The 26680-nt window shown below is 35.2% G+C and overlaps 1 protein-coding gene across 1 annotated transcript; it reads left to right on the forward strand.

Annotated features, from left to right (window-relative positions):
- The first annotated feature begins 611 nt into the window (after window positions 1-611).
- LOC112904172 lies at window positions 612-26680 on the forward strand. Its single transcript, XM_025973581.1, has 3 exons — window positions 612-749; window positions 25859-25941; window positions 26148-26680. The coding sequence occupies exons 1-3, from the start codon at window positions 612-614 to the stop codon at window positions 26539-26541; spliced, it is 615 nt and encodes a 204-aa protein (XP_025829366.1). The 3' UTR covers window positions 26542-26680.

Consider the following 26680-nt stretch of genomic DNA (forward strand, 5'->3'; position numbering starts at 1 on the left):
GACACCAATGCAACTAATATGACAGATGAGTCGAACGTCGAGGAACCAAGCATTCTTCTTTGGAAAATACACGGATGGGAAAGACTCTTTAATATAACAAATGTAGAATTTAACGATCTTAGGGAATGCAGTAACATAGCTGTCAGCGAAACAGAAAATAAGAAAACTTCCAGAAATTTTCAAACACATGAGCTAGGTAGAAAAAACAGCCACGCAGGAAAAAGATATGGGAAGCCAGCGGAGGACTAGGCATTTTGTGCGATCCCACAGTAATCACGGAGGTGCAGATATTACAACAATGTGACATATGAACTAGTCTTCCCTGTCGAATAAATGGAACAAAATTTATAATAGTCAGCGTATATATGTAGAATAAATTCTATGAAGACAGATTAAGTACGCTGGAAGACGGCCTGAATGAATGGACAAACAAAAACAGAAATACACCTATAATAATCGGTGGAGACTTCAACTCAAGGATAGGGACGAAAAACCAAATAGACATGGAAGTGTGCGAAGGCTATAATATAAATCCAAACAGGCAAGCAGAAGTTAAAACGCTCAACAGAAATGTAGTACAAATCCTCGAAACACTAGAACAGATAGGACTAATGGCGCTTAACGGAAGAACAGCTTCAGACGCTGTAAGGGCTCCAACGTTCGTGGAAACTCAGGGGCTAAGCACTATCGACTACGCATGGGTGAACCTACAGGGCTTAGAGTTTATAAACGATTTTAAATTTCTGAAGGTAGGCCTATCGGATCATCTATCTATCAATGTAACGCTCAGTATTGGAAACCCGCCTTCAAAGACAAGAAAAACACATACCATAAAATGGGAGAGGATCGTCAAGTGGATACCAGAGCAGAGAAATAATTACAGACGAAAACTAGAAACCGATGAAACACAGGACCTACACATGGACAACACCAACATCCTCAATAAGAATATTACGATAAAAATGCAAGAAGCAGATAGACAAACTGGAATGACCTCCAAAAGGCCACTGGACCTCGCAATCTGGAGCAAGAATCGCCCCTAGTTCAATAAAGAATGTAGGGAAGCCAAAAGACAGTAATCAAACTACAAAGAAAGTATCTAAAAGACAAGGACACCACCGAAAAAGAAGATATCGCCAACGCCAGAAGGAACTACTTAAAGATCGTAAAAAAGGTAAAGGAGGAATATAACAAAGATAGGGAGAATATGATAAGACAAGCCAAAGACAATGGAAAATTATTGGAAAACATAAAAAAAGATCAACAATGTAGTCTCCGACCTCGGTAGAAGACTGGTATACATTTTACACAACCAGAATGCCTGTAAAGTCGCAACAAAATCCAATACTGTACTACAAATACCCGACGCTGGATGTGAAGATAACAACGGATGAAATCACAAACGCAATTACTATTTGAAACCCAACAAAACCCTGGGTCCGGACGAGTTGTCGGCAGACTTCTGTAAAAACATGACACCAAGCTGGTTGAGTATATTAGCAAAATTATTCGACAGAGTGTTAACCACAGCTGAAGTTCCAGAGGATTGGAGCCGCTACGAGACAATCATGTTCTACTTAATTATAGAGGTATCGCACTAGCGAATGTAGTAGCAAAAATTTTCACGTCAATTCTTGCAAGAAGGCTGGCCGAATGGAAAACGAAAGAATCCTTCCGGAATGCCAAGCGGAATTCCGGATGGGAAGAGGGTGCGAGGATAACATTTTTATCCTAAATGCCAAGGTTACTATTGCGGTTACTAAAGAAAAAGGCAAATTGTATGCGGTTTTCGTGGACTTTCAAAGGGCATTTGACTCCGTGGTACATGAAGTGCTATGGAAAAAATTAAACGACTTAGGGGAAGTCCTCAAATCATCAGAGTGTTACAAGTATACTACTCCAAACCCTGGACAAAAATAAAAATAGCACCAGGATGTAAAACCTAAGAAACCACGATAATAGAGGGAGTATTACAAGGAGACTCGCTAAGTACGCTCCTATTCATACTACTATTAGCAGATATCACAGACTACTTCAAAGCAAAAGGACATATAAACATCGAAGGAAGAATTGAACTCCTGTTGTTTGCCGACGATCTGGTAATACTAGCAAACGACATCGTAGACCTTCAACAGAAACTAACTACCCTACAAGACTATACCGAAGGAAACGGACTCACGGTCAACACCACGAGATCGAAATGGTCAAAAATTTCACATACCTAGGAATACAGTTTACAACATCAGGATTATTCACAGAAGCGGTCCAATTCTCTAAAGCGAGAACCAGAATAGCCTGCTGCGTTGTTTGGAACTACGTGACAAAATCAAGAATAACAAAATGGGAACAAAAAATGACACTCTTTGACGCTATAGTATCATCAGCGCTACTATATGGTGCAGGGATATGGGGCCTAAACTTCATTGACGAATTAGACATAATACAAAGAAATTTCATAAGAAACATCCCAAGCATCCCGAGAACTACACCCTGCTACGCGATAAGATGCGAAACCGGGACCACATCCTTAGAGCAGAGAGTATCCAAACGGGCATTTAATTATTGGACAAAGATATTAACAATGCCAGAAGAAAGATATCCAAGAAGATGCTACGTTTGGCTACGCAACCTGGACAGAACATCCCTAAATATATAACGAAGGAACTGGTGCTCAGCAATAAGGAAACTACTATGTCGCGTTGAACGCAAAGATTTATGGGATCGGGATGGAACAAGCGCCAGCCATATATTGCAAGCTATGCCCAACATGTTAGACAAATTAACAGAAGACTTATACAAAAAAGACATTACACGCATACAAGAACCAGAACATGCCGATATACAAACACATCAAGGACATACAAAAACCTAACAGACAAAACTACCTCGACTGGAACATTCCAACTAAATTTAAACAACTAATAGCACAACTACTATTAGGAAACAATGAAACCCTCACAATACAAGTAAACAAAATGAAATATACAATCGACACGAAAAATATATGTAGATGTTGTGACAGACACAAAAATGAAACACTGGAACACATAATATACAATTGCCCGGCATATAAAGAGTTTAGAGAAAAGTATATCAAAGGAAACACAATTATTGAGATGCTAAGAATAAAAAATAATGATGAAGCTTGCAAATTGGTATATTTTGTACAAAACAGTGTAAAATTGAGGTCATTTATGTTAAGCGAATAGCAATGTTAGGTTAAGTTAGACTAAGATCATTAAAAATAAGTTAGCCAGTAAGTATCTTGTAATACGTCAATGACCTGCAACAAGTATGTACATAATAATAATAATATAATAAGCGGGTGACTAGTTAATCGTACTCATGTTTATTGAAGAATAATTAGCAAATTAAATTGGTTTGCAGAGGGAGAGGTGTCTGATTATATAAAAAATCTTTCGATCGAGAAGGATTCGGAAGGATTCTTTTTCGAACTTTCGTCCAAGACAGATGACGTTCCCCACATAAATACAGTAATACACAATAAATCATGACATTCAACACAACATAAACATTCACCATTCCATAGTATGGTAAACAAACTATGAAAAATACGAGAAAATGAAAGTAATTTTGAAAAAGAGGTAAGCATTAATTAAAAACAAATATCTAGCACACAACAATGGATACCAAACCAAAATAGTTGCTAATAAACAACGACAATAGATACTGATTTAGTTTATTCATATGTTTATCAAAACATTAGTATGCTTAGATTTGCAGATGATATAGCAGTAGTAGCATCTAGCAAGGAGGACCTAGAGATGGCTTTAAATAAAATGGAAGCGGTACTGACAGATCAGTACTGTATGAAAATAAATAAAAATAAAACTAAAGTACTGGCATGCAAGGGAAGAAAAAGTAGGGAAAGAGCGAATATAGAGATAGGAGACGAAAAATTAGAAAAAGTGGCTGATTTTAGATATCTAGAAAGTCAGATAAGTCAGGACGGAAGGAGTAGTAGGGATACAAAGCAGATGATAGCGCAGGGTCGTGTCGCCTTTAATAAAAACAAGTCACNTAAGCCGCTAAGGAAAAAATTACTCGGAACTAAGAAGAAAATCTTTGTAATTTTAATAAAAAGAGAAAGTCGATTAAATGTTATTCGTTGGGCGAGTAAGTAGCTATCAAAAGAACGCATTTCAGTGTTAGTTTGAAATTGCGTAGGAAAGTCGTAGGTCCTTGTAAAATAGGTAAGAGTCTGCGGAATGACCATGGTCGAAAGCCTGAGGACGCACAAGAAACATCTACTTCTGTTGATTATATGAGACCTTGGGTGGTTCATACGAAGAGGAAGGCCGTTGTTGTATTTTTATGAGTGATTTATAATGACTGTATTGACCCCAGCCTGCACCTTCGAATTCGATTTGCTTGAAAACGGCATACTTTTCTTGTTCCATGGTGTCTTAGCATTTACCGTTAACTTCGCATTTACTTCAGTTGTGCCCTATAAAATACACAGGTCAGAGCAAGACGGTCATAAAACATTGAATTTCAGAACTAGGAAAAGGAAATAACTATAAACAAAGAATCGGCTACAACAATTATATATTGTATCCACGAAAACCTTACCCGGATATTTCTACATTAAAAAGGCAATGGATAAAAACTAAGTTTAACGACTAAACACAAATATTTTCTTTTTGTCATGTTACCGCGGAAAGTTTGTTTTGCGTGCTATAAAATAGGGAAGATATAACCTTTTCAGCCATTTTACAATCGGGAGGCAATGACATTAGTCGTTGAGCGCATGCGCAGAAGTTTACGGACATGCGCTAAAATAAGTTATTTGACGATGATTTAGATACAACACTAAAATGTCTACAATCACGTTAAAAGCATGTATAAGCAAATTGACGCGCGTTAAGTGAAGCAGTTTATAAATAATCGAAATACACAAAGTGTTTAATAATGGATTTATCAGACGCTTCAAGTATTTTTAGTGACGAAAAATGAATATGATGCCCAGAAACATTGATGAAGAAACAAGAGAAATATTAAATAATTTACTATCCATAAAGTAATCTGAAAGATACAGACAATGCTTTAATAAATTCGAAGCATGGAGAACAAAAAATAATATAACCTCATACGAAAATAAGTTCCTTGTTTACTTTAATGAACTTTCGGAAAAACAAAAATCAAGTTCATTATCGAACAAATGGTCAATGAAAAAATCCGTACTGCAATCGAACTAGAATATAAATATGTCAGTGCCCGAATGCTAGAAGACCCTGTATATGGGACACACCCTATATGGAAGAAGGAATTTATTCCAGAGCCAATATACTGAATTTTTCGTTTATCATGTTCACGATACTGTTATATGCTTAAGTTAAATGTTACGTTTTCTTTATGTTAATAAAGGAGCCCTGGGGTTGGGACATTCAGGGTTATGTGATCTAGGTAAACAGCTGTTCACAGTTTGATAAAATTATATTTTAATAAAAGAGTTAAAAAGGTGTTACAAAATAACTGTCATCGTTTTTATCCTACCTCTCATATCTTATATACTTATAAATACCTATTAACAGTTAAAAACTTTGATGTATGTTTCATTAATTAATAATATACGTTAACCATGAATTATTTCTAATACTAAAAATCATCTTAATCCATTCCTCTTCAATTCAATCTAAATTATTTCAATATATTTCATCCATAAAAGAATTCATTACGGAACAAATTCTCGAATGTCTAAGGCCCCATCAGTTCCATAATACTTACTAAAGAATTCTAAAATCTACAATGACTTCCTAACCTCTAAAGAATTTACTCTTATTTCTCCTACCAACAATTTAATGACGAGTTTTGCGCACAAACATGACAAAAGATAGTATACGACCCTCAGGAAGAAACAGGGTTTTCTTTTTCCTCTGCATGCGAATTGCAACTGGCAAACATGCAGTCTGAGATAACCCTCATTCTTTCATCGATACGTAATGTACTTTTAGATACCGCCATTAACGTTATCTTCATGTTAACTTTTACCTACAGCCAATAAAGTGCTCAATCTATAAACAGCCATTCGTAGAGTAGTATTTTTTGTTGTAACCTTCGGAGATGACCTTTTGGCCGGAATAGATGTAAGAAATTCCTCATTAAATTCAGCTAAACCCTCACAAGTGGTTTTTTATTATTCCTTTTTCTTTTTATAAGTTCTAATGCTAAGGGGATGGATTACCGAAACCATCGCTGGTACATTTTAAACTCATCTTATAATAACGTAACTTCTTTGGAAGAAAGATATTACTTATAACAATGTTATTATTTTAAAAAATATTAATGAATAATAAATTTATATTAGAAATTGATTTAAAAAATAATAGATCTACTACAAAACTAAATATACTTACAATTGACCATTATCAAGAGTAGAAGCAAATGTTTTCTAGACAACATTTTCAAACGAATAAAATAAAAGGTTCTGTTATTCACTTACTAAGTGCTCCTCTTTTATATCAAAAATCGATTTGATAAACGACAACAGTTGAACAAGTACCTACTATTGCCTCTTTACTTTCAAGATAGACCAAATCAGAACAACTTTGAATGTGACATCATTAATGAGAACGTACGCAGCATGGTTTTCGTTAGTCCACCGGGAGGTGATGGTCCATGCTCGCATCAACCGAAATTTTTCAATCCTCATATTTCACTAGGCACTTATACAATGCAAACACCAATAGCGCACAATAGCAAAACGCTTACATCAACATTACATTAAAACGCAAAACAGACTCAAAGTACACAAATCTATCTAATTTTCTATCAAAAGCCACATATGTAACGGACTTGTCTTGCCTTTACTTAAAACTAATGGATCATATGTGGTTTTCGTAAACTCGGAAATATTTTAACTATGTGCTTCTTGGTTTCAGTGACATTTTGCAGAAGTTCATTTGATACAGCAATAAAATCTCATAAGAATAAGATAGATAGATATTTACTCAATATGAATAATTTGGAGTTATGATGTTTTTGCGAAACACGTCTCAATTAGATAAGTACTTTCCTATTATTCTGTATCCTCATTGTCTTCGAAACTTTAAGATATCTTTTATAGTACTTTTAGTTTTAAATAAGCCCTGTTTCAGTTTTCAGCAATCACGTGTACAATACGTGATCGTGTTTTTGTTCAAAATGAACATAGTTTACTAAATTTTACTGTGTTGATAAAATCAAAATCAAGCTAATAATAATAATATCTTACTGTTATCAGGTGCGACTACTTCATAGAGATTCTAGAGTGTTTTATTCTGTTCGTCATATTAATCTCAAAATAATCTACAAAATAATTTGACTCTAAGTAGAGCTGATTGTTGCCAGTCAATTACTCGCTGATAGGCAGCGAACGTCCACTCAGTTGCTGGCTGGAATAAAGGCTTTTGAGTATTTTCTAGGTATACATTTTTTAAAATCAGCGTTAACTTCTGTTCACGATGCAGTCAGTACTCAATTCAGTGTAATCCAATGCAAAATAAGTACAAAAGATATCATTTGCTTAGATTTTACATTGAATGGAAAGTTACCTCGATTTTCGTGAAATCGAATTATCCTACAATTAGTGCAAATTTACCTAGACAATTTTGCGTTCTTTATAATAAGATGACACAACCTTGAATTTGCTTCAATAAGGGTAAGCTGTACAGACTTTGCTTCTACAAGGAGCCAACACAATAAATTATTTTATTGCGCACGCTATTTCAAAGATAGCAATTATGTTATGCTAACTGTGGAGTTTAGAGGTTCGATATATTTACATGCGTGAATACAAATTCTAAAACACAACATGCAATTCTCTTACTAAACAAAGGGACAGTTATTGACCTATTAAAAAAGTTATTGGCACAGTGATTAATCATGACCAGACTTATTTTCAGAGATACCTTCATGTTTTAATGTAAAACTAATACCTTCTGCATAGCAATGAATCATCTACAAATAATATTGAAAAATTTGCAAATGTTTAATACGTTCAAAAAATTGGACGAATGTGTTGTACACAATTTTTTTTATATATTATAATCATACATAGTAATATTCAGGTCTATGTCCTTCATCCAGTTCTCGCACCGTCACATCTCTTCTGGCCTCCCATAGCCTAAGCTTGACGATCTATCAAGGTTAGGGTTATATACGGAATGACGTACTGGCGTTATATTTCTTACACTGGACCATCCTCAGGATTTGGAGAGTTGAAATCAGAAAAACTTGCTCATTTGAAAAACTAAAAGTTAGTGTCGTTTGTCTGTTGATGTCTCTATGTGAATCTCGTTTCATAAATAGAATCTGTTAATCTCGTTTCGAATAAGTCCTCAAGAATTGTCATTCGTTTGCTTCAATTCGTTTTTCATCTGAAAGGTTGTGGTACTTACAAATGAGATTTGTTAACTTACTATGTGTCATCTTGAAAACTGATCCACTTTTTGAGGTGATCCGATGTCACTATTGTTCGTTTAAATCGTATAGGGCACCTCTTAACAGTTATTGAAAATAACCTTGGTAATTCTAAACGGTCCCTTGTATTTGGGCAGTAGCTTCCGGCTAGAACCTGTTGGCGCTGCATACGTTATTTTGACTAGAACCACATCTTCCTTCGTGTAAGTCAGTGCTTCTCGTCGTGATTAGTCGCAATGCTTTCGTCGTTTAAAATGAATGATGAAAACTTAAAGTAACGTTCATATGTTATAATGTAAATGTAAACATGTTGGATAAATTAAGAAACTGTTTGTCATGTACCACGAAAATTAGACTGGGTAATCGATATTATGCTTATATCGTATTATCTACATTATGGAGCTTTTTTAGAACGTTCTTTAGACCGTTACGGGATTGAATCATTAAATGCAAAATAATTGGCTGAGGTACAATGTTGGTTATTGCAGATTTTAAATTAAGCACCAAACTATGGAAGGAGACCTATAAGACCATTTTCGTGGTCCGAAAGACAGACCCTCGACTAATCCATAAAATACCTGTACACGCACGTTAGTATATAAATTGTTATTGGAAAGTGTTCTTGCTGTGTGCAGCCATTCAGAATCAACCCTTCAAGAAAAAAAGTTGTAGGACATATTAGAAGTTTAGAATGTACCGTAAGTAAATATTTTCATATTTGGTATTTTTGATCTATCTCACGAATTTTAACGATTTGCCTTTAGTGTTTCTGTATTTTAATTAAAGATTTCGAAACATTATTGTTGTATCCCGCGACTATGTCGCGTTCTTAAATTGGGCTGTACACGCTCACTTCCAAGCAAGTAAACCAGTACACACTTTTTGAGAACAACTTTATTCCTTATTACTTACACTTAACTTGATTTATACTAATCACTTAACTTAAAATAAAAAATAGAAAAGACGTAGAAAATTTGGTATGTTGCAAGAACAGAATAAGAATTAGAACTCCTCGAAATTTGGTACCTGCTCCCTTTTATAGGGACGCTAGAGAAAGCGCCATTTAGGACACTTCTCAGAAAAGTTTCAAGTACGATGCTAGTTTTATAGCACCAAGTGCACAAAGTTTGGCTTCGTTTTACAACGGCAAAAAATACAATATTACATTTTCTAGTTAACTTTAAATCTTGATATTTGCTGTTAAATAATAATATGGGATATTTGATGATTACCTAAAGAGATATGAAACGCTCATTAAACTAATAATTAATATGTGGAATATAACATTATGTATAAGTTAGGTACGTATGTTTCGTAATCTAACCTATATCTTGACTTTCTTCAACAGGTGTGCTTGGGGCTAGATGTTCCTTTTTTCTGAGTCACGTTGTGATCTCGACACAACATGCTCCAATTCACTTATACCAACAATAGAATGTAAATATTATAATTTTCTTCTTATTTAGCATACGGACCGATACCTGAAAATCATATGTCGTACAGATTTTTCAAAAAGTTACGATCTACTACAAATATCTATTGGTTATAAAAAGGTATGATTGGCTTTTACGAAAAACCAAGAAGATAAGTTAGCAGAATATTTGTTGAAATATGCTTTAATGTTCTTCAGTTTTTTGCCAGAAGTCGAAAGGTTAGCGTACGAATGTGCACTGAAATTCAATGCTCCATCTTGACATTAAAATAGAAAAACTGGTCCAGACTGGCTGACTGGTTTTTTAAAAAGAAATCCTCACCTGTCAGTAAGAGCACAAGAGTCAACAACTTCCAGCAGGGCTATATTTTTTAACAAACACAATATTATGACAAAGTTGAGCAATGTTGGGTAAATATAAATTTCCACCTTCAAGAATATATTGTGGCGACCCTCGCCTAGTACACTATGTATTTTAGTCTTTTGTTTTGTAGATATACCATCATAATCATTGTAAATAATATGTAACACTCTGTATATATATAACTTCTGCTTTTCTTCAACTTGTAAATATTCTAACGAACTGTCTTTCTACTAACAGCATGTTAACAGTTTCTTTTCTGGATCTGACTTCCTGCCTTTTGAATGTATCTATACCTAACCCACATAAAGTATCCTATTTCATACTAACAAAAACCGATCGACAGAAAATTCTGAGAACGAAAGTCGACGGTTCCTTCTTTTCAAGAGCTGTACCCTAAAATAAAAACACATGTGCATATTCACTTTTCACTTCGTGACATAATTTCTGCACCCTCAAAGACCAGTCTCTCTCAGCCATTCTTCATATTAACATCTACCGACTTTCCGCTATTCTCTTTTACTCATCTTCATTTTCTGTAAAATAAATTCTCTACTTCTCTCTTCAACAAAGAGTTTTTCTTCATCGTCAATAATCCCCCACAATATAATTTAGATGAAACGGGCGTTACCACAATGATAAAGCCGAAGAAAATCTTAGTCAAGAAGGGAACTAAGCAAGTTGTAGTATCTGTTCAACGAGGGACATTAGTTGCAGTCGAACTGACAGTAATGGCATTAGGTTATGCAGTTCCTCCAATGTTTATTTTCCCAAGACTTAAATACTAGAATTTGTTTTTAAAAGGCGGGACACTGGAATCTACCAGCGCGAGAACAGTTTAGAATGGATGACAGCTACGGAGTTCCCGACATATATGGATTATCATCAAACAGTATACCATCGCCTTCAGATCTGTTTTTTTGTTGCTCGATAATCTCATATTGATATCAATGTAATGGAAAAAGAGAAATGTAATTCCGTTATAATGTTATCATTCCCGCCTGATTGCAGCCATTGAATATTGGAGTGAATGCACTTTTCAAACACCATTGTGCAAAGGCTAACGACAATTGGCATACTAATCTTGGCAAGACGATTCGATATATGAGATCCCAGAAATTATTAGATACGTGTTACCTCTTACGGTGACTTCCATAAAGGTAATGAGGGTTCTTAGAAAAGCTGGTATTCGGCCTTATGACCGAAATGTTTTTACAGAAGAGGACTATGCTCCATCGTATGTTACAGATCGGCTTTTAGCTTTAATAAACGCATCAAATGTGATTTTAGGCGTTTTAAATGACACCGTCACGAATAACTCAGAAGCAGTATCAGAGACTAAAATATTATCTGAAACTGTAAACTATGTTGTAAATATTCGCATGCTTTTGATATTCGGATAATACGGAACCGGATTAAAATGATATTCTGAATAATCATCCGAATACGTACATTATTACCAATATGACGTACTCTTATTTCGAATGGATACTTTGGAAGTACATGCACCTTGTTACGAATTAGAGACATGGAAACTGCAAAGGGAAACTAAAGAGCCCGGCTCACCTCGGTAATCGAACTGATTGCTACTAGAGATGTGCCGACTACGACTTTGGCCGACTAGCCGATTAGTCGCTTCTAAAGAGGCCGACTAGTCGGCCGATTAGTCGACTAAGCCGATCACAGTTCCTGTGATATTCGGCAATTTCCATGATGCTTCGTTTACAGCTTATTTGAGCGCAAGTTTTGCTTACTTCGCATTGTTTCTTGATTTTTGCTTTTGCACGGGTCACAATCGTAAGGAAGTAACCGTTGACATAGGCGTACCACAGGGAACAACATTAGGTCCTGTCATATTTCTCCTCTTCATAAATGATTTTGAAAATTGCCTAAATGGCAAAGCAACTGCAACACTGTATGCCGACGATACCTCTTTAATTGTGTCACACAAAGATGATATTATACTTGAACGTAGTGAGGTTCTTCAGGAGGTGAATGATTGGTTCAATTGCAATTACCTATACTTGAACAAATACAAGACAAATTACATGAGATTCCATACTGCCCAAAGCAGCAAACAAGTACTTTGTGTGTATTTTGCACAAGCACACTCTCATCTTTCTTACGGAATATGCTTCTGGGGCTCGTCGGTAATGGAACCACATCATCAAGGTCATCAGTCTTTAGACTGGTTGAACACGTACCTCCACTCTTTCCTATCCTGAGCTAAACTTCGCATTTCCCTAAAACTAGAACAGCCCACACTCTTAACTATTTGCGAAGAGTAATCTAATCTAGGTCTACCTCTACCCCTCCTAACTTCTGTTTCTGCCTCTAATATGTCTCTGACTAGACCTTCATGCCTGAGAAGGTGTCCTACCAACCTATCTCGCCTATTTTTTATTGACTTCCATAGAGTCCTCTGTTCTCCTATTCTTTCCAATACCTCTTCATTTCTAACCTTTTCTACCCACGATATCCTCATCATCCGCCTATAACACCACATTTCGAACGCTTCTAACCTTTTCTTTTCCGCCGCTCCCACTGTCCATGTTTCGCACCCGTACAACGCCGTGCTCCAAACATACACCTTTAACAACCTTTTTCGAATTTCTAAATTAACCGTTCGCGAGCATAGAAGTGACTTCTTTTTATTAAAGGCGACACGACCCTGCGCTATCCTCTGCTTTATATCCCTACTACTCCTTCCATCCTCACTTATCTGACTTCCTAGGTATCTAAAATCAGCCACTTCTTCTAATTTTTCGTCTCCTATCTTTATATTCGCTCTTTCCCTACTTTTTCTTCCCTTGCATATCAGTATTTTAGTTTTACTTTTATTTATTTTCATACAGTACTGATCTGTCAGTACCGCTTCCATTTTATTTAAAGCTATCTCTAGGTCCTCCTTGCTAGATGCTAATACTGCTATATCATCTGCAAATCTAAGCATACTAATCTTTTGCCCTTGCACATCTATCCCTACAGTTGTACTGTCTTTAATGATGTTGATGGCGTCTTCGATGTATAGATTAAAAAGTAGCGGTGACAGTGTGCATCCCTGCCTGACTCCCTTCCTAATATTTACTTCTCTACGTTGCATCCCCAGCTCTATAACTGCCTGTTGCTCTTTATACAAACTAAGTATCACTCTTCTATCTTTGTAATTCATCCCTACATTTTTAAGTATATTTAACATCTTGTCCCATTTAACATTGTCAAAAGCTTTCTCTAAATCTACAAATCCTATGTACGCACTCTTTCCTTTTTCTATCGTTTTCTCTATTGCTACCCGTAAAGCTAGAATGGCCTCCCGCGTTCCTCTATTTCTTCTAAACCCAAATTGATCTTCCCCTAATAGTTCTTCCGCCCTTTTTTCCATCCTCCTCTGTACAATTCTAGTTAAGATTTTTGACGCATGGGAAGTTAAGCTAATTGTTCGAAATTTCTCGCACCTATCCGCGCCCCTCTTCTTAGGTAATGTTACTACTACGTTCCGTTTATAATCCTCTGGGACTTTCCCCGTTTCGTAAATGTGACTAACTAACTTAAACATACGATCTCTAACCTCTTGTCCTGCATGTTTTAGAATTTCCCCCTGTATCCCATCTACACCTGGCGCCTTATTATTCTTTAAATTTTTTAATGCTACATCGAACTCTTCTCTCATTATGGGATAACCAAGCTCATCTATTTCCACACTATCTTCCTTCTCTAATATATCTCCTAACTCAGGGCCTGCGTAAAGGTTCTCTAAATATTCTTTCCACCTATCTGCCTTTTCCTCATTTTCTATCAACATGACCCCTGCCTCGTTTCTTATATTATTACTACTGTATCCTACATCTCTAAAATTCCTTTTAATTATATTATAAGCCTCATCGGTTTTACCTACTTCAAACTTTTCTTCTACTTCTTTACACATCCTATCAATCCACTGTCCCTTAGCTGCCCTACACTTCCCACTTTATAGCTTTATATCGTTTTTGGTCTTCTTCGTCTGTCCTGTTTTTGTATTTCCGCCTTTCGTCTATTAATCCTACAATCTCATTTGTTATCCAGGGTTTCCTACTTTCATTTTGTTTAAGACCTAGCATATCTGTAGCTGCTGACTTTAGACACGTTTTAATGCAGTTCCATTCTGTCTCTATGTCCCCGTCATTCGTTTCTCCAGCCGCCATTAGTATTCCGTCTGTCATTTTACCTAGCCTATCACGCGCTTCGTTACATTTTAGCTTTTCTACGTCGAGACGTCACCTACCTGCCCTCTTTTTCAGAATTTTGAATTTGAAATTGGTCTTCATAACTACTAAATTATGATCGCTATCTATATCTGCTCCTGGATAACTCCTACAAAATCTTTGCCTAACAACTATGTAATCTAATTGATATCTCCCTAAATCACCTGGCATCTTCCACGTATAGCGCCTCCTAACGTGATGGTTGAATAACGTATTCGCGACGGTTAAGTTATGTTTATCGCAAAATTCTATCAGCCTATCTCCCCTATCATTTCTATTGCCTAATCCAAAAGACCTGCACTAATACCGTTCTTACCGGCTTTGAGTTTAATTTAACCATTACTATCCTATCGCTTTTTTGTAAATAACTTTCTACACTCTGCCCTACTTTCCTACGCATTACAATTCCTACACCTGAATTACCTTCTACAGATCCTGTATGTATTACTCTAAAGTCCCCACTCCAGAAGTCTCCAGTTTCGGGCCAACGGACTTCACTTATACCTACTATATCTAATTCTAATCTATCCATCTCTATCCGACTCGTGAAACATTGCACCTATCCCTATTGCACTTATTGATGACATCCCCCGAGGTAGTCCCCGCCCGGACATCCGAATGGGGGACTAGTTTACGTCCGGAGTGCTTTACCCCAGGGGACGCCATCATTTAATTTCAGTAGTTGAACGTTTTACTTGGGATCATAACGTGGTGGATAGAAACGAAAGCAATATACCAAAAAACTGTGATATGCACGGATATAATACAAGGGGAAAGCATCACGTGCATACTAATTTCAAGAAATTGAACCTATCAAAAAGACAGTGATGGATATGGGAATAAACATCTACAACAAGCTACCAAAGACAGTCAAATCTCTGTGTGAAAATAAATTCAAGACATCTCTTAAACAGTGGCTGGTTGAGAAGAGCTTTTATAATTTAAATGAGTTCTTAGATTGTAACTACCATTGTCTGAATTAATACTAATAGGTCTATATTTTATACTTCGTATCTCTTTATATGTATCGTGCTTATCTTGACTCATATTTTGTATTCTTTCAATTTTATATATATCTCATACTTATATTCTTATAACCATATAGGTATCTCATATTTATTTTCTTTTATTCTTATATACACTTCTTTGATCTTATTTCTATCTCATTTGTATTCTTTAAGCATATATGTATCTTGACGCTTTTTACACATCAACGGCTATTATTATTATTCTCCTAGTCTTGTCAGTTTGCACTGGTAACTTTGAGCAAGTAAAGACGGGCTAATGCCAAAGAACCTCACTCACATCTTTTGGGATATAGAAACCAATACTCTGTTCTTAAAATTTAGAGAGCTAACGTATCTTCTTGCCCTGAAATATGATCAGTGAGTATTAAAAACTTCGCTTCTTATTTAACCTGTTGTGTTTTCTAAAAAGGAGGATATGTCAGTACTGTTAAGAAATCTGCGCACTATTCCGCATGTATCAAGGATTACAGATTTATGTAGACCTATGTACGTAAACTTATGCAGTTTCAACTCGGCTAGGCTAACGTGTAATGTTTTAGGTACAACGCCTATTGATGATATTATTACTGGAATAATTCGAACTGTGTTCTGATTCCACATGTCTTTTATTTCATCTGCTAAAGGAATATATTTTTGAATTTTCTCAATATGTTTTTGTTTAAGATTTTCAGTGTTTGGTACAGAAACATCTGTTAGGTAGGTCGTTTTAGTGTCTTTGATGGTCAGTGTGATATCAGGTCTGTTATGATTAACTGTTTTATCTGTAATTACGTCTCTATCCCAATAAAGCATGGCTAAATGGTTTTCTAATACATTTTGTGGTTTGTATTTGTAGTAGGACTCTATCTGTTCTATGAGTTTAAACGTTTTGGCTAACAGCGGGTGTATCTGTTTAGCAACATTATTATGCCTGTCGAGGTATTGTCGGCTAGCTAAAAATGAGCAATCCCCAGTGATGTGGTCAATTGTTTCGCGAGATGTGTTGCATGCTCGGCATGTGTATGATGAAATTGTGGGATTTTTAATAATATATTTTTCATAGTTTTTTGTTTTTATTATTTTGTCCTGAATTGCTATCATGAATCCCTCAATTTCTGAGAATATGTTTCCTTTTTTCAACCACATATTAGAAGCTTCTTTATCTATATGTTCCTGTTGTTGTTGGTTCGTTATATTATTATTACTATTATTATTAAAGACAGTCTCGCGTATGGACTTTTTTAACCAATTGGACAATGATTCTTGTAAAGTCAAGTGTAAGCAGTTCCAAATGATAATTCTCGTGATGGACAGGGAAAAACAACAAACACTACAAGTATAAACAACAATATCAAATACGGACATCCAACCTTAATACCTTAATTAGGTTCTATATTCAAATGCTCGACCACAGACTATTCCTTCCAGTCGAAAATCCAAGTCTGTTAATAACACAATTTCCTACTCTTTTATTTAAATAAGAAGAATATATGTGTCAATGTTTATTGATGAAGATAAGACGAAGATGTGTAAAATAATAATGTTAATTAACAATCAAAGTTTTTAGTTTGTGTAATTCCTCATATATACAATGATTGAGAAATACATACAAAGTAAGAAGCCGGATAGTCGTCGACTAGTCGCCGACTACGAAAGTGACCGAATAGTCGGAACATCACTAATTGCTACTTTGCTATTTACTACCATTTTGCGAATGTATTACTAAATGGAAATCATTTGAGTTAATTTATTATTCTTTTTGCAACGCTAATTTGCCCTAAAAACGCATAAGAGTAGAAGAAAAGGAAATTATAACTTCTTTACGTTTACACTAAAGTATAATGCGCAAGTAAGTACTATCCCTAATTCCTGCAGTTCTCTGGCTTTCACGGCCGGCGTATATTGATGCGGTGTTTTCTTCCGGGCTTTTTGGCCGTGGTCCGTGGAATTTAACTTACTTTTCCAAATTCAAACAATTATTATCCTAGATTTTAGTTAAACTAAGATATATGATAAAGTTAGCGAAGTAAGTTATTCTTCTAAAACGTTGCCTTTGTAAGGAGCAAGCTGGTCAAGATGGACGATCTTCATTTTTTCCCGAAATCCCTTCTGAATTCGATAAATGTTGAGAAGAATTAACTTCACACTAGTTCCTTTTTGTTTAGTTTTATATTTCATTAAATTTAAGTTGGCATCGAAAATTGTAACTAGGCGAATTCATTAATATGTAAATTAGGTTGGTGGCATAATTAGCAAGAAAAAAGGAAGAAAGTCATTGTGAGAAATTGAATGTGTGCTTGATGAAAGATTTGATTATTGTAAAACAACTGTTGTCAATCGACTGTAAATTTCCATGTGATTTTGCTGTGCAAAATCAAAAGGATTTGAAAGCATGAAATGGTATGCCAACAATGTCAAACTTCTATTGTATTTTTGCTCAAATTTACACATGCTCACATGCTATTTTGTAACCGACTTTAATTACAACTTTTCGCCTAATTTGTAAACAAACAATTGTCACTCGCTTACTTGAACATGTTTATTTTTCACCCAGTATATTAAAACAAATTGATTAATTCAAATGACGATTTGCCAGATACCTTTTCGATACACTGTGTTAAATAAATTTCCACTGCCTATTCGGACTTTTATTTATAAAAACCTTCTGGGGATCACGACTGATCAACAATAAACAACGTCGTTAATGCGTCATGTAACAGTGTACGGGCGATCCCAAGCCTATTATAGCTTAGGGAAACGTCTCTTCTGCATTGATGGACTAAATAGCCAAACTTTATCGCCTTCATTAAAATCAGCAGAGTTGGTTCGTCGATAGCATCATGCGGTCACTTTCGAATCGCTTCTAATCGTTCTCGTACGTTCGTCCACGTATTCGATAATAGGTACTAGAGCAGTGATTCCGAACCTGGAGGTAATTACCCCCGCGGGGGTAAATCAATTATTCTATGCATTTTAAACCTAAAATACCTAGCTAGATATTAAAAATATAAAATTATAGATGTTTCGATGTTTATACGGCTGTATGCACAATTGGTAAATATTGAACCAAGCAAGATCACATTTGAATATTCTTTGGTTCGGCGTTTATCTGCAGCAATAAACTGAATCAATATTTTCCGGATATGGATAATCGTCAGTCCAGTTCTTGGACATTAAGACCATTTACTACGGATGATAACATTATTAAAGATGAAGACCTGGCGGTCAGAGTGGAATATCTTGGACTACGCCAGAATACTAGGGGAGACCGGAGTGCGACTTAACAAAATTTATATTTTCAGTTATAGCTTCAAAACGCCTAAACATTTTGAAATGATTTTTGTGTCAAATGATGTCCAAACTATTCAATAACCATATCGTTGGTTTTAATTTGACAAGAAATTGGTACCTTTTTTAAAAAGTCGATTTTACTCAGAAAAGTCAGAAATTAATACTTACCCCGCGATCGGGGCTACAATTAACGGTTCCGAGGTAAGTATTAACAAAAGGGGCAACAATTAACATTGTAAGTATTTTCCTCTATAAATAAAGAAAACGCAAAATTACAATGACATTTTAATCAGACTTATGTGTGTTATCAAATAACAATTTAATCACCTTAAATGAGGTAGTAAACTGTTATTCTTAAACATAGCAGTCTTTATATAACCTACCTATATAGTCTAAAGCAGTCTCATTAAAGCTTAGTTTCACAATAAAATAAACATCTTAACAATACAATCTACTAGGAATCATTTTCATTTTTAATCATATTCATCGTCTGAATCACAATTTTGGCAAATGTATGAAACAGTGTTGCCTCTGATACATCCGGACTGAGCCCACTGCTTGCACAAAATGCATTGCACCCAGTCTGCATCAGATGTGTCTTCATTGGATGAGACACCATAAATTATACAAAAATATTCATCTTCTGCACTGTCGCTGCTTTCTTCCAATATCCTTTTCTTTGCCTTTTCCACTTGTGATGTTTCCTTTTGTTTCCTCTTTTTAGCTATTTTTCCTTTACCTTTACCTTTACCCTTTCCATTATCGTTCTCTTTACCTTGCTTTTTTTCTTTTCATCGTCTTTATTCTGCGATTTTTTTCTTTTTAAATTTCTGTTACTCTTCTAGTGCTTGTTTTTTCCGGTGTGTTGGTGAATATGGCAGATTTTCTGGTGCGATTACGATTCAATTGAACCCGTGGCTGAGCTTTTGGGAGAGGTCGTACGGATTCGATTATAAAACAGTTATCTATTTCAGCACGTGAAGGACCAGCAACCGCTTCCTTAGGTATTATAGGTGTTTGCGATCGTACTTCAGACAAATTTACATTTGTATTAGATGAATATACAGCTCCTTAAAGTTAGGACAGATGGACGGACAGCGTAGACTTAGTAATAAGATCCTGTTGGGCACCCTTCGGGTATAGAATCAAAAATAGAATCCAAAGGTGTATACTGTTAATACTAACCCCACATTCGGGGTAAGAATTAACATGTTAATATTAGCCCCGTATGTTTTGTTAATTTTAGCCCCATGGATACCTTTTCAATAAAAAAAAAATGTAATTACGAAATAGTGTACATTAGCGTTAGTAAAGTTATGTATTATTATTAAGAATAAAACAAGCTACTGCGAAAAAAAAAATATTACGGCGAAATCAAATATTGAACACGTAAATCAAAAAATCGTAAAATGAAAAAAGTTCGTTACTTGGCCAAAATAGACGCACATCCCATAACTCACTCCCACGGCGCACTAAGCTGGAATGAAGTCTCAACCTGTAGACCGCTGTTACAGGTGTTGTATTTGCAGGGTTTTGAAGGTGTTCGGCAATAACGATTCGCTATTGTACTAAAAATATATTGCGGTTTATTACGTGCTTGTTACAATCCGACCATCTTGTCTCCCTCTTCCCATGCTACTGACCTGACCGAGCTAAACTCCCTACTTAACAGGTTGGCAACGTAACCAGGTAAAAGTCACCAATATAACAATAGGGACAAATTTTAGGAAAAACTAGTGACGTGCTTTCGATAGTTTCTTAGAAATTCACTTGTTAATACTTACCTCTGTTAATTGAAGCCCCGGCCTCCCCTACTTGCAGAGTAGAATTTCAAAATTATGATTATGACAAAAAGCTGGTGCCGAATATCCTGCTCTAGCTAACAGACCTTTAAAAATGTGAATACCCTTTGCCACCACCTATAAATGTGAGAGTGGTTTTTCATACACTGAAAACAAAGACGAAAATCCTTCTAGATGTGGAACATGACTTAGGATGCGCTTTAAGCGAAATTAAAGCTAACATAAAAAACTTGAAAAATGCAAAATAATACCAACCATCACACCAACTATCTTTACCTAATTTATCGTTTAGATATATAAAATTGTAAGACTGATGTGCAATTTCTGATTATTAAAGATATTTGTATTTGCTTGTGTTGTTTGTATTGATAACATTTTAAGGTCGGGGTAAAATCAGTTTTCCTAATAGGACACAGGGGTAACAATATTTAAAAGGCTAGGAACCACTGTACTATAGAGTCTTCAGGGCGATCAAACAGCATGTCCGTTGGCAACCTGAGTTATTTCCGAATAAAACGTTTGCCGATGTTCTTCCAGTTGTCTGATAAATGACGGACCTACGAAAGCCAGGAAGAATAGTGGTATGTGTAGCAAATGGAAACTTCCAGAAAGTTCGAAGAAATTCTTCAGTTCTTTCTTCTCTGTTCGAGAGCTCTCCAACGATGTATCATTTGTTAGGATTTCTCGCAGCAAATGGAAACTTCCAACGATAAAATTCTTCAATGACGTCAGATTCTCTCTTTTCTCTTAGAAAGCTTTTCAACAATGTATCACTTGTTAGGATTTCTCATAGCCAATGAAAAATTTCAGAAATTTCCATGATATTATTTAATGACGTCAGATTATTTGCTTCTCTCTCCAAGAGCTTTCCAACAGTATATCACTTGCTAGGGTTTCTTGCAGCCGATGGAAACTTCCAGAAAATTGGCCGATGAACGCTCTGGAATCTTCAATGGAAATTCTCCTTATTCTAGTACTAATTGATTCCACGACCTCGCGACAACAATTTTTTATGTGCATATTATGTTGGGTATTACTGAAGTAGATCAAGGCGGATTCTAGTGCATCACATAGTCTAGAACAGGATGTTTGGTGACACATACAAGCACGTAACGTTTGAGGAAGCGAGAGTGATAGCGAACCCAGTCGCCGGTACTTTAGCCGCCGATCAGCGTTGCCAACCTGTACGATAATTATGGGAACATACGATAATCTGATTTCAGATACGATGTACGATATCGTCAAACGTACGATAATTCTTGCTTGTAAAATAAATATATATTGTAATAGTAAAATTTTGTGGGACCATGACATTCGCTCCTGCCATTAAATTATTAAACGAGACGAATGCGCATGCATGAGCTAAGCACTGTAGGGTGAGAATTTCAATTTCTAGAATGAAATGCGTTGTTCTTCCACCTTCATAAAATTTATTATGAATAGAACAAATGGCTATTATAACAGTTTATGTTTTTTCCCACTCCGTAAATATGGAACTAATCAACAAAGTCTGTTTGTCGAATATATTTAATTTCTCGCTCATTCACAGACTAATATGAACCATGAATGTTTACATTGAAGAATAAAAAAATTTCTTTTAACTTGTACTTAATTAAAAGTCCAGTAGTTAATTGATCAATTTAAGAAAATAAAATACATTTGTCGTCATTGTCTTAAAAGTAATAGAAAACGATATTTATAGGGTATATACCACGTCACATTAACCCATGAAATGCTCAGAGAACAGATTTCCATTTGAACTCTTGCCACGTAATGAGTGCGACGAAAAAATATTCGATAACAAGTGTTTCGGTGTTTTTAACGATACTCTTTTCGATCGTGTTGGTTAAAAATACCTCCGACAATATTAAAGCATGGAAAGATCGAAAATAAACAAAAAAAACGTGATTTTTGAATTGACTTTTTTCTTAAAAAGTAATTTTTTGTGTCCTTACGATTTTTTTATATGCTTAAAGCCTATATAGACCATGACCTTGATGTCTAAACATGAAATAATCACCGTTGGTCAAGTCGAAATGCCTTTACGAACTGTTTGATCAAACCAAGTTCAATGTAAAGTGGTGGAAGCAATACTTTCTTCTTTCAAACTCGTATTGATAACAGTTTTCACTCCGACTTCCAATTGCATTCTAATTTGGACATAGACATACCGAATAACAATGACTTTGATTTACCATAAGTAGACTGTCTTAACACTTCAACACATAACCGGAATATTTTATCGTAACCCAGTGTTTATCTTAGTAACACAACTTCATTCTGAAGTAAGCTTAATAAGCATTTTTTACAAAGTCTGTTATATTCAATCTTTGCTTAACTATTGTATAACGTCCGTAAATGTAAAAAAATACATTTGAATTGTTCTCCTCCGAGAAGCTGCAGTTAAAGATAAATGAAACACAATCTTTTATTACACATTAATATTATATCTCTCTCAATAGGTAATGGCGCGCTATAAACAATTTTTTTTCAGGCGGTGTAAACGACTATAGTTACTTTCAGACTATCTAAATTAATATACTAGTAGTAGGTAAATTAAAATTTACTTACAAAATAATTTGCATGTTGGTCAAGGTGGTAGGACTATTAATGATAGAATTAAAGAGCACCTGAAGAATATATCGCTAAAGAAACACTATATCGGGCTTTTTAGAACAGAATAGGTATCAGTTGTAAGTATGCAGTTTATATTTTCTCTGACCTTTGATAAGAGTGGCGTGATCGAAACTTGTCAAGATTCTTAGTAAATTTGGTGAAACTCTCTACCTCGTTTTATTGTTACATTTTGGCTTTCTATACTGAATAAAAGAGATACTTTATTTATGTCAACACAGCGATTGGTATCTGTCAGCTTTTCCCTTACAATTCAAAAACGATATACAGACAAGGCGAAANTTATAAATATAACAATTTTGTTGATGTGGGTGTCAGGTACTCATCGAATGGTTCCTTCACCACTCACATTGACGAAATTCTGCTGAGGACTTGCAGGATTTTCAAGAAACTCTAAATACTTCAGTCACAGTGAAGACGCTTTACACCTCGCTAGTCAGGCCTGGGCTCGAATATGCGACAGTGGTATGGTCGCCATTTACAGACGATGCCATATCTTCCATCGAATCCGTCCAGCACAAATTCCTGAGACTATTTATGTACAAAAACCACCTTTCTATGTCTCCTTTAGATCACGACTACTCTGTTGCACTAATTCTCTCGAATTTCGATACTCTTCAAAAACGTCGTCAAGTTAATGATCTGTTATTTTTACATTCGATACTCAATAACCGAATGCTCTGTATTGATTTATATAACTTGTTTGATTTTAATGTACCATTCGAGCTGTTCGGCGTCCACTACCTTTTCGCGTTGATTACTGTAGAACTTCATTTGCTTATTCCAGTACCATTCTGCGTTTAACAAGATCAGCTAATTCTGTAGTTCATTCGAGACATGAATTAAGGTGTAACCTCATGCTGACGCTTGACGTTAGCTTTGAGCGTCAAGTCACATCACGTGATCAATTTAGGCTGTGCTGCCACCTAGAAAAAACTCTTGCAACGTCAAATCGTAAAAAGCTAAACACAAATTAGCTTTTTATTTTAAAGATCAACAATTAATTCAGAATGTATATAATCGAACTCGATAGTGATCGATATTGAAAAAATTAGGAACACTGTTATTGTTTATTTTAAAAGTAAATCTCAACTAAACCTTCGATTCTATTTATTCTTTATTTTATAAAAATGTCACTTTTTGAAGATTATGAAGATCTAGAAATTCTGGAAGATGTACGAATTACATTACCTAAAACCTAAACAATAATCATAACAGAAATATTTTTACATTTTGTATAACTAATTCATTGCATAACAAAGCACTAATAATTCTTTTCCGCCTGATTCTTTTCCTTCAGCTTCACGAATTATTTTTTGGCACTGATAAATCCACAATTGATAATCATAATCTCCTGCCATCGAAATTTCGATTAGTCAGTTATGTTTGATGTAATATTTTAATAATTTTCTATAATGTTTAATATTTTTTGTAGTTTTTTGTTTACAACTGTCACGTGCTTTTATAAAAATTAGGTTAGAGGTAAGTAAATATCGAGATATCGACTTGCGATTTTTTCTCTGGTTATTTTTTTAGATTGACGCTGACGTTTGACGCCAGACATGATTCTACTAATCTNTTTTTTGTTTACAACTGTCACGTGCTTTTATAAAAATTAGGTTAGAGGTAAGTAAATATCGAGATATCGACTTGCGATTTTTTCTCTGGTTATTTTTTTAGATTGACGCTGACGTTTGACGCCATACATGATTCTACTAATCTCAACTAGGTGGAGCCATAATTAACACTAGCGTCAAGCGTCATCATGAGGTTACAACTTTATACTTATAATTTTCAATGTAATATTGAATAAACATATCATTGTAGTTTCATGATTAAAATTGAGAAAATAGTAATAATTTTTTGAATCTTATAGAATTTGGAGTGATACATTATTTATAAAATAATGGAAGGAGTGATGAAGTCATCAAATGCACCAAAACGGAAACGGAGAAATTCAAACACTCCTGAAAAGACGAAGAAAGGAAGAGGAGAAAGTACAATCCAAGAAACCCACCGAAAACAAAATTACCGAATGGAATGGGAAGGAATTCCTGTATATTCAGGTTGGCTCTCATCTGTCAAAGGAGATAATATGCAACAGTAATATGACTGCAAAATTGACGGTTATTAAAAACCATACAAAAAGCGCGAAACATAAATCGTCTGTTAACTTGTCAATTGAAAATTTTAATCATGGCTGAATAGCCCCCAGTATTGTAGACCATGGTTTTACGTAAAAATATATAGGTGGAGCTCTATCTCAACAGTAGTTAGTTTTCTTAGTATTTTTACTGTGCAATAGGTTATTACTTGAATAAAGAAAGAAGTTTTTTTTCTCAGTTTTTACTCATTAAAGAGCTCTAATGTTAAGTTCGTCTAATAATCAATTGGTTTACGTTCCGGCCAAATGACATTGTATCAATGTAACATCATTAATGAAAATCCAGAGAAAAAAAAATTGAAAACAAAGTGAAAGAAGCGGAAATCCGTACTTGCGGATTTTCAGCCGAGCATGATATTGCTTTCCGTACAGTCGACCGTCTTATTGCAAAAGTCAAAGTTTGTTACCCGGATTCGAAAATTGCTCATAGTATTCATGAAAGACGAAAGCTTCAAATATTGTCAAAAACGTAATTGGTCAAGCCCGTTTCGAATTTTTATCACAGATTTTGACAACCCAAAAATTTAATATCATAGTGGATGAATCAACTGATATTTCAGCAGTGAAGTCTCTGTGTATTTGTGTTAGATTTTATTGAGAAAAAATCAAAGTATTGTGACTCGATTCTGGAACTTAGTACAATTTTTTTCTGGTGATAAGGTTGATGAAGCAAATTAAGGGGTCACAGCGAGACGCATATTCGGAGCTATTCAAGAGAGTTTTACTAAAGCTAATGTGCCAATGACTAATATAATAGGGTTTGCGAGTGATAGTTGTAATGTGATGTTTGGCAGTAATAACTCTGTAGCACAAAAGTTTGAAGAATCGTTGCCTGGCATAACATTACAAAAATGTATCTGTCACAGTTTACATCTCGTCGCGAGTGAAGCTTGCGAAAAAATCCCGCGCTACATTGAAGATTTTGCTCGTAAAGTCCACTCATTTTTCAAGAATTCATCGAAAAGGATTGCTCAATATCAAGAATTTCAGGAACTTTGTGATGCTAAAATTCACAAAATTTTACGACCTCAAATTATAAATCCTGACGATTTTCAGACTTATCAATTGATTTATGACCAGTGGCGAAAATTACCGATGATGAAATTGCCTGATCATCTCAAGAATACAGAATCTGACAAATTTTGGGCAGAGTTGTCATTATCGAGAGACATTGATAATACAAACTAATTTCAAAAATTGTGTAAATTTGCACTTACTGTACTGTCACTTCCACATTCAAGTGCAGCATGCGAAAGAATTTTTTCAAACACAAATTCTATTAAAACAAAAACGCGAAATAAATTGGTTTCAGCAACCGTCAACGGGC

The sequence above is a fragment of the Agrilus planipennis genome, unplaced genomic scaffold, assembly GCF_000699045.2.
Source record: "Agrilus planipennis isolate EAB-ADULT unplaced genomic scaffold, Apla_2.0 scaffold43, whole genome shotgun sequence".
NCBI lineage: Eukaryota > Metazoa > Arthropoda > Insecta > Coleoptera > Buprestidae > Agrilus > Agrilus planipennis.

Bases quoted from the DNA above. Each gene is read 5' to 3' on its own strand.
- LOC112904172 (XM_025973581.1), top strand. From the start codon at position 612: ATGGCGCTTAACGGAAGAACAGCTTCAGACGCTGTAAGGGCTCCAACG. The intron at 750-25,858 runs GTAGGCCTATCG...TTTTTATCACAG, and splicing joins ACGATTTTAAATTTCTGAAG to ATTTTGACAACCCAAAAATT. The intron at 25,942-26,147 runs ATTTTATTGAGA...GATGTTTGGCAG, and splicing joins TCTCTGTGTATTTGTGTTAG to TAATAACTCTGTAGCACAAA.